This window comes from Gadus morhua, chromosome 21 (genome assembly GCF_902167405.1).
Source record: "Gadus morhua chromosome 21, gadMor3.0, whole genome shotgun sequence".
Classification (NCBI taxonomy): domain Eukaryota; kingdom Metazoa; phylum Chordata; class Actinopteri; order Gadiformes; family Gadidae; genus Gadus; species Gadus morhua.
Window position 1 is genome coordinate 96,630 of NC_044068.1, and position 10,277 is coordinate 106,906.

A 10,277-nucleotide genomic window follows, 5' to 3' on the forward strand; every position below is an offset into this window, starting at 1 on the left:
CACGGTACTCACACACATTGGGGGAACCTTTACGTATAGTCACTGTGAGCTTTGTATCGGTTTGTTACACTTGTTGGGTTGTTGTAAGCTCAGCTACAAACGTGTGCAGTTATTATGGGATTTTAATCTTTCCTTGAATCCCATCATGTGTAAAAGGGTTTTTATGCAACGTAGTTGTTTTTGTTTTATCCCAATGATAAAGTACCTATTCTATTGAATACACATTTTACTGAGATTGTACCTATTCCACTGAATACATATTGTACTGAGAATGTACCTATTCCACTGAATACATATTGTACTAAGGATGTACCCATTCTACTGAAAATGTACCTATTCCACTGAGTACATACTGAGAATGTACCTATTCCACTGAATACATATTATACTGAGTTTGTACCTATTCCACTGAATACATACTGAGAATGTACCTACTCCACTGAATACATATTGTACTGATAATGTACCTATTCCAATGAACACATATTGTGCTGGTAATGTATCTATTCTACTGAATACATTTTGTACTGAGAATGTACCTATTCCACTGAATATATATTGTACTGAGAATGAAACTATTCCACAGAAGATGTCCCCATTCTACTATTAGTACATTTTTATTCAATTCTCAAAAGTTTACAAACATTGTATTGTGTTGGAAAACATGATTAAAAAAATAAACGAATATTACCATTTGGTTAAATAAACTTATGATAAGGTTATCAAAATCAATGTTTCACCTTATCTAATACATTTATTTTTTCATTAATTCAAAACATAAAAAAACGTTCAGATAAAAGACATTGAACTTTATAGTGTAGTCTTATAGGTTATAATGGGTTATATTTGTTACAGTACATTGTTAGTGGCTTAATGATTTACTCCTTAGATGACAGTGAAAAGTAAGATATGAATAAAGTTCTCTCAGATCTCACATAGTAGAGATTCTAATTCAGGAAACAACATTAGTTGTTTTGGTTGTTTGATTATTTTATTACCAAACAAAGGTCCTAGTCTGTTTGATTGACAGGTGAGATGATGAGGGGGGCAGAGTTGTTACCTTCATAATCATGGCGACTTGGGCTGAGGAGTGGATAGAGAGGCTCACTGAAGGTGCAGCCAGTAGCAGAGTAGAGATGAACCCTGGCTTCCACATCATAGAAGGAGACCACACCCTCATCATAATCAACAAACACCCCCACCTTCTGGAGCCCAGCTCTCAGAGGGAGACAGACAGAAGGGTTATCTCTAAATACCAACACATCCTGGTAGTAGAGAAGAGTCCAGTAACCCGTCTCAGGGGTCCGATCTGTCTGACCTATTCTGTCGATGGACTCTCTCGCCACTCCTAAACGCCATCCAGTCTTGTCTTTAACCTGGACCTCAAAGTAAAATCTCCCTGAGGAGAAGCTCTGCCTCGTGAGAACATATAGAAACCGTGTAAATCTCTTGGGGTTGTCTGGGAGTTTCTTCTCTACACCTCCATGATGTACTCGTTTCCCATCCTCAGACAGGATGAGACTGGGATAAGCTGTATCAGGATCCAGAGTCACATCTACTTCATACTGCTGGACCCTCTTCAGTTCAGCATCATAAGGCAGCTTCTTCAACTCCATGTTCAGTGTCTCCTCCAGCTGATCCAGGGATCTCCTCAATGTCCCTACGTATGACGGAGGACGGACCTCCACCGTGGTCCAGTCCCTGGTGGGTGGAGGATCCTTCAGGGATCTGAAGGCCTGGAGGAAGTGGAGGTGGTCTTTAGTGTGTGAGAGCTGCTTCACCTCTGAGCTTCTATTGGTCAGATCTTCTATTTCCTGCTCCAGCTCTTTGATGAGGTCTTCAGCTCGTTTCTCTGTGGATTTCAGTTTCTCTTTAACCATTTGGTTGAGATCATCCTGGCACTTTTCAATGCGGCGCATCAGAGCAGTGAGAACCTGCACACCATCGGCTATCTCTCTGTCTGCATCTGCTTTGCTGCGTTTAACTGTGTCTTTAATATCCTGAATATTTTTTTGTCTCTCTTGGATCAACTGCTTAACTTCAGCCTCTATCTTCCCCAGCTGGGCCGTCTTCACTTCATATTCCTCCCTTAGAGGTATAACAGGATGGGACCTGTGGTCACCCTCTGTGCAGAACAGACACACACACACCTGTTCAGTCTGGCAGAAGAGCTCCAGAAGTCGGTCGTGTTTCTTACACATCCTGTCGTCCAGGCGGTCCATAGGCTCGACCAGCCGATGTTTCTTCAGGCCTGCGACTCTATGGTGTGGCTCCAGGTGGGTTTGGCAGTAAGAGATTAGACACACTAGGCAGGACTTCACGGCCTTCAGCTGGGTCCCAGTACAGACGTCACAGGGAACTTCTGCTGGTTCAACACAAGGCTGCTCTTTTACTCGTAGGGACGTTCCAAACCGATCAACCATCTCTGAAAAGAGGATATTGACCCGTAAATCAGGTCTTGTGTTGAAAAGCTCGTTGCAAACGGGACATTTGTACTTGATTTGTCCATCCCAGAACTTAGTAATACAGGTTCTGCAGAAGTTGTGTCCACATGGTGTGGAAACTGGGCTGCTGAACACATCCAGAAAGATGGAACATGAAAAGTTCTCTTCAGGCCAGGAAGTGTTAGCAGAGGCCATTCCTAGACACAGACGACAAGGTTTATGTATTGAGCAATCCCATTATTATTTTTTTATTTCCATAACGGCAAAAGTGTTTTTAACTTCTCTCAAAGTTGTTCTTCTTTACTCACCTTGATGTAGTTTCAGTCCGTCAGCGTATTTCAAAATGTGTTTTATTTTTCTCCTGACCGAGAGAACTGCTTCCACGTCGGGTGCTTTGGTTGATCTGAACCTTAAGTTTCGTTTCCTCTACCTGACGTACTCTCCCCTCCTCTCCTAACCCCTGGCTCCTCCCCTAACCCCTGGCTCCGCCCACACGACACATGGCTGCACTGCGTTCATGCACTTTGCTAACTCCCTGAACAGGTTCTTCAACCGGTTTGACACCCAGGACTACACCGCCTCCTGTGAAGGCGCTGGTAGAACCCCAGCACCCACCCTTCACTCAGGAGGGTGTACAGCCACAGCTGGCCAGGTGCAAAATTGGCAAGGCCCCGGGGCCGGATGGCATCCTGGCAAGGGTGCTAAAGCTCTGTGCCACGGAGCTCTGCCCAGTCTTCCACTCCATCTTGTTGGATTCATACAGAACAGCTAAAGTTCCCGACCTATGGAAGACCTCAACCATTGCACCAATACCCCCAAAACCCCGCCAGTCAGAGCCCAACCACTTCCGTCCGGTTGCACTCACGCCCATCATAACGAAGTGCATGGAGAAGATAATGCTTCACCTCATCCTGTCAACCGTCGGACCACAGCTGGACCCTCACCAGTTTGCACACAGGCCGAAACGTGGGACGGAGGACGCAGTGGCATGCCTCCTCCACTCCCTCCTCCACCATCTCCAGACACCAAACCACCTAGCATCAGTCCTGTGCGTCGACACCACCTCTGCATTCAACACAATCCAGCGGCACCAGGTCATCGAGACGCTCAAACATCTGGACATTATTCCCCTCCACCTTCACTAGATACACAATATCCTCAGCAACAGACCGCATGCAGTGAAGGTAGGTACAGCAACATCATCAACCCTCATCACCAACACCGGAGCACCTCAGGGCTGCGTCCTCAGTCCATTTCTGTGTACCCTCCACACAAATGACTGCAGCAGCCCAGCCCCCATCACCACGTACTATAAAGATGCAGACGACACGGCCATAATAGGTCTACTCAGTGACAACAATTCCACCACAGCATACCAACAGTCAACCACAGTTTTCACAGAGGTGCACAGACAACTATCTCCAGTTAAACAATGACAAAACAAAGGAAAAGGTCATACACACAGGCAAGACACCTCCTACATTCAATCGCACATTCATCAGAGGACAACCAGTTGAACTAGTCAACAGTTTCAAATACCTAGGGCTCACCATAGATAACAAACTCAACTCCAACCAACATGTCATTAAGCCTATCCACGGCTTTATGTCATACGCAAACTGAGATCACTGTCTGTGGCCCCACCACCTCCTCTTACTCCTCTACAAAAGCATCATCCAACCCCTCCTAGTGTACTGTTCCCCCTGCTGCTTCACCCTGCTCACTGTCACCAGCAAAAACAGACTCCTCAAAACCCCACACATAGCATCCAAGATAACCACCCTCCCCCCCCCAGCCTGTCAGAGGCAAATGAGCTCGCTGTAGCACCCCTGGCACGTGTAATAGTCAGCGTCTCTGGCCGCAGATATAGGGTAATGAACCGGCGAAAAGCCCCCCCAAAAAAAATGTTTTAGTCCCCTCAGCTATCTTAGAAGTGAACAAAAATATGTCGATTTTTCGTCACTGAATATGGTTCATGTCATGTTTATTTCTGTCTACATGTTTTTCTGTGGAATTTGTGGGAAGAGGGTTTATCTGTTGTATATGTGGGGAAATAATTTATTTGATATCTGTGTGCTACAGTGTTGCTACACTGTATTCTGTCTCTTCAAATGTATGCTGCCCTGAAACCAACTTGACTTGACTGTGTGAGAACAATTATCCCCTTGGGGACAATAAAGAACCTGACTTACTAAATGACTACCTGTGTTGGCCTCTTCAAATGCGTTGATGTGTGTTCTCTTCTTTCTGGAGTTAAAAGATAGCCGGTGCAAAACAAGCCACGTCCTGCTACACGGTCCAACACCCCCATCTAGTGGCCGCTTGGCGCCACTGGTCCTCACTCTCTCAACACACCTGGCTGTCTGCATTCTGCAATCGCCTTTCCCTACTTCAGCCGGGGTCTCCAATCAGCCGGCGCCAGTTCTTCTTTTACTATCCCCTCAGTCGGTATCGGTCCTACCAGCGTTAAACTAAATCCAGTCCGTTTTCCCTGTCCTCCAGTAACCCTTTTCCCTCTTCTGTAGTTCTCCGTCCGTCACCCTGTTTACCCGTTGCCGAATCCTCGCCTGCATGACTACACCGTCTACACGCCTACCGCCGAGCCCCTGCCTGCCTGACTGCCCGTCTGTTACTGAACCCTCTCGCCTGCCTGACCACCGCTTGCCTAGCCCCGGCTTGTCGTTACCCCTTGTTCCAATAAACCCCATTTCCTTTCCACCCCGTCTCAGCCTCCCTGTCAAGCGTTTGGGTCCTCTCGTCCTGTCTCCTTAACAACAACAAGAGACATTGTGGTGATTTAGTGGTGACTTGCGACTGGAACTGGTATTCATCGGTGTTGATCGACCCGGGTTTCTGGTGCTTCCCCAAATACTTTCAACCCTCCTCCTTCTTCTCGTCATCCTCCTCCTGTCTCCATCGACTCCTCCTCCACCTTCACCCTCTCGTCCTCCTCCTATTCCTCGTCTCCATTACCTCCTCCCGTCTCCAAACACTCACTCATTCACACTTTCTTTCTACTCTATATCCTATCATATAACCCTGTTTCTCTCAAAAAGCCAAACAATACTTTTATACAATTCCTCTTCACTAATCTTAAAATATTTTCCAAAGTATACTCCTGCATACCCAATTCTCTCAATTGATTTTTCATACTTTCCCTCTCCATCCCATAACCACTACAGTTCATTAAAACATGTTCCACTGTCTCCTCTACCTGGCACCCCTCACATAATCCAGTGGGGTGTTTTCCTATCAATTTCATTGTTTTATTTAGTGCACTGTGCCCCAACCTTAACCTTATCAAAATGTGTTCATCCTTCCTCTGACCACTATACCTTATTTTCACATTAACTCTTTTTTGAATATTATATAACTATCTCCCTTTCTCCTCACTGTCCCATTTGTCTTGCCACATTTTGTTAACTTTTTCCCATATCAGACTTTTAACTTCTGCCTTACTTAAACTGATATTCATTTCTACTTTTTCCTTCTCCAATGCCTTCTTCGCCATCGGCTATCTCATTTCCCTTCACCCCTACATGAGCTGGAACCCATAAAAATTGTATTTGCCTCCCCTGCTGAACGATTCTCGTAATAGACTGTAGAACTTCATATAACAAACCTTGGCGACTACTTGAGTAAAACGACCTCATACTTGCCAAAACTGATGCTGAATCTGTACAGATCAATTCTTTCCTCTGTACTTGATTCCACCCATTTTAAAGCGACCAGCACCCCCAACATCTCCACTGTATACACGCTTAAATTATCTGATGTTCTTCTATTAAACTCTATTCTTTTTGATGGAACAGCTACTCCAAACCCTGTCACTCCTGTCTCAGGTTGTTTGGCACCATCTGTAAAAACATGAACATACTCACTGTACTCTACAAGAAGATGAATATTAAAAACACTAGCCAGGTCTATCTGTTCTCTCTCTCTCTTCTTTATATCCAACACCAACCAGTCCACCTCTGGCCACACCATCCTCCATGGCGGCATTATTGGATATACCACTGTTGGACTAAGCTTCAATTCACCCACACCAAACTCTTTCGCTATATCATTCCCCACCCGACCAAAAGGATTCCTCTCACACTTCCCCTAAAACCCAGCACTCTTTCAACACTCCTTTTGTGGGCTGAGACTCACTGTGCCCTCGCAGATTAGCCCAATAGTTTCCCATCAATTGTTTCCTTCTCAACTCCAGTGGCATGTCCCCCATGTCTACCTGCAGAGCAGGCACTGGTGATGGTTTAAAGCCCCACTGCATAATGCCTTGGCCTGGATCACGTCCCCCATGTCTACCTGCAGAGCAGGCACTGGTGATGGTTTGAAAGCCCCACTGCATACCCTTAATGCCTTGGCCTGAATCACGTCCACTGGTGATGGTTTAAAGCCCCACTGCATACCCTTAATGCCTTGGCCTGAATCACATCCAGCTTCCTCAAGAGAGACACTGTGGCTGACCCAAACACTACACACCCATCATCAAACACAGATCTAATCATAGCTACATATATGGTCTTTAAAGCTGAACAGCTCGCTCCCCAATCCCTACCAGTCAAACATCTCATCACATTACCTTTTTGCATTCATCCTCTATCTTCCTAATATAGTCTGCCCATGTTACCCTAGAATCAAAAATAACTCCCAAATATTTAAATGATCCAACTCTTTCCCATACATCCTCAATTTCATCCCATCCTCAATTCTTTTCCTGGTAAAAAATACAGTTTGAGTTTTCTCTACTGAAAATCTGCACCCCCAGTCAAATCCCCACTCTGTCACCCCATCAACTGCAGACTGGACTTTACTAATAATATGCATCACATTTCCTCCCCTTTTCCACAAAGCCCATCGTCTGCAAACAGTGAACTTCCTATATCCTCTGGTACCTTTGAAAAAAACATCATTTATCATGATTATAAACAATAAAGGACTAATTACACTTCCTTGGGGAGAGCCATTCCCCACCATATACTTATTTGACATTTCAGACCCAATCCGGACTTGTATTTTCCTGTCAAACAAAAAATTCTTTATCCAGTTAAAACCCTTCCACCTTCTCCCATCTTATACAACTTAATTTACAAACCTTCCCTCCACATCATGTCATATGCTTTTTCGATATCAAAAAACACTACCACCACTGAATCTTTGTTTGCCTGTGCTTTCCGTGTCTCATCTTCCAGCCTTACCACTGCATCCATTGTATATCTCCCTTTTCTGAAACCACTGACAACTTGTCAACAACCCTTTCTTCTCAAGCTCATACGTTAACCTTTCTGTCACCAATCTCTCCATTATTTTACATACATTAGACGTTAACGCTATTGGCCTATAACTAGAAGGTTTACCTGGATCTTTCCCTGGTTTCCTAATTTGAATCACCACCGCTTCCTTCCATACACTTGGTAACTTTCCCTCCACCCATACTAGTTCTAACAGTTTTACCACTCCTCTTTCTCCTAGATGTTTGAACATTACATAGCTCACCTGATCTCCCCCTGGAGCTGAGGGCTTAGCTTTTTTAATTGCTCTCACAAGCTCTGCCATTGTAACTCCATCTTCTATTTTCTCCCTAGTATCTATTCTCCTAACTAGCACATCAGGATAATTACTCAAAGTAACTTCTCTTCTCCTTCTCCCTTCCACTGTCAAATGATCAACACTATGCACCTTAGCAAAAGATTTGGCCATCAAATCAGCCTTATCTTTATCACGTATTGCAGTTTGCTCCTCTAATGTAATCACTGGGTACTCCCACTCTCTTCTATCTCCTCCCATCTTCCTTATCATTCCCCACACTTCTACCGGTGTAGTTCTTCCTATCTTACCACTAAACGGTCTCCAGCTTACCCTCTGTGTTCTCTTCTCTTTACCAGTGCCTGTGCCCTCTGATACTCCACCACACTTTGTGTATTATGCTCTCTTTTAACTTTCTTAAATGCTTTGTTTCGGGCTTTAAATGCCTTGGAACACTCCTCTGTCCACCAAGGAACTAACTTCCTATCCCTTCTATTTTTACTACCAAACTTACTGACACCAACGTCAGATCCAACACTGACTCATTACTTGTTCTTATACCCTTCCTTGTCCCCCTCCCATCATTCAAACAAACAAGATTCCTGTCCTCCATTAACTCTTCAATCACTTTTCCATTCGTGTCTGTGTGATTCCCTCCCCACATTGTGTTATGAGCATTGAAGTCTCGAACCATATTATCTTGTGTCTTTCTATACCTTTAATCCTTACTAGCTTATCATTTTCTTGCAGTGAGTGTAACATAATTCACCTACAGTATTTTGTTATGTGTTGTTATTTCAATTGTGTTGTCATTTACTGTTTTGGTGGCTCAGGGATCGCTGTCCCTTTAAGGATTACGACGTCTCATGACGTCAGAGCCCATTCGGGATTTGTTTACCTGCAGCACGTTTTGATTTCCGGCTTTTCTCTTTGACTAAATAAACGAGTCACACCATTGTGTGCTCAACGTGCGAAATTGTATCTTTCACTTATAGCAATTTCCACTCTAACCTTTTACATGGATTATAGTAATTAACAACAACAAACTCCTCTCCCCCTCCCATACCTCCACCACTCTACACTCTTGTTCCGTTCCAATTTCAAATACCCTGTATGATATACCTCGCTTAATAAATGTTACACATCCTCCACCAGCCCCTTCAACTTCACACCTGTCTCTTCTTATACCTACATATCCATAAATAACAAAATCTAACACTGGTTTCAAAAACGTTTCTTGAATGCAAATTACTTGTGGTTTTCCTTTCATTTCTCTTAAAACATATTTAACCTCCCGGCCATTTGCCACCCAGCTCCTAGCATTCCACTGTAGGGTTCTCACCATGGTTATGATGTCTTCTCACCAGCTCCTGACTACTCTGTGTATTTATCTCGGCTACCAAAGCCTCCCATTTTAACCCTTCCATCCCCAAATAACCTTTGGCTGCCTTAGCCATCGTCTGTATGCTCGTTGTCTTTGATGTGGAGTCTCTAGTGGAGTTTATCACTGCTGCCACAAACATCCCCACCTGCTTCTTATCTCCCCACACTTTGTTCCATCGTGCTTCTCTCCCACCGACTCCCTCGTCACTTCCCTTCCGCCCCCCAGGCTGCTACCATTCCCTGACTCTTAGCACCGTGCCTCTGTTTTACCACCTTCACTGCTTCTGCATAGGTCACTTTGTCCAACACTTTAACCTTCTGAACTGCAACTTCCTCTTTCATTATTTCACAGCCTCCAATAGTGACGACATGTTCACCCCCACAACTACAACACTTTAACTTTGCCCCCTCACACTTCCCATACTCATGATCCCCTGAGCATTTCACACACCTCCTCTTTTCCTTACAGATTTTAGCGATGTGCCCAAATCTTTGACACTGAAAGCACCTCATTGTGGTGTGACCACGCCCTAAACGGCTGGTTTAACCTGTGAGCACTGATTACTCAATGAGCAACAGGTGTGTCCCTCACCAAGCCCCAGAGTCCAATCAGACTCAGCAGGTGAGGCTGCTTCAACCAGCCGTCCTCCACACACACTCCCACGCTGACATGTGCTTAACAATATTTGACTAAACAAATCTAAATATGCTTACCGTTGCAGTTTGAACACACATCATTTTGATGCGTAACAATGATAAACTAGAAAGGAGAGGAGAGATAGGAGAGAGGAGGAAGAGAAGAGAGAGGAAGGAGGGAAGAGAAACTAAGAGGAGAGGATGGAGAGGAGAGCTGACAAGACAAAGTCACGGTACTCACACACATTGGGGGAATCTTTACGTATAGTCACTGTGAGCTTTGTA

The 10,277-nt window shown here is 44.6% G+C and overlaps 1 protein-coding gene across 1 annotated transcript; it reads right to left on the bottom strand.

The window, feature by feature from the left end:
- Window positions 1–709: 709 nt before the first annotated feature.
- Window positions 710–3,582, bottom strand: LOC115533978 (E3 ubiquitin-protein ligase TRIM39-like). The gene is made up of 2 exons (XM_030344512.1): window positions 2,753–3,582; window positions 710–2,641 (listed from the first exon to the last, which is right to left on the bottom strand). The coding sequence occupies exon 2, from the start codon at window positions 2,637–2,639 to the stop codon at window positions 1,011–1,013; it is 1,629 nt and encodes a 542-aa protein (XP_030200372.1). The 5' UTR covers window positions 2,640–2,641; window positions 2,753–3,582; the 3' UTR covers window positions 710–1,010.
- Between the last annotated feature and the right edge of the window lie 6,695 nt (window positions 3,583–10,277).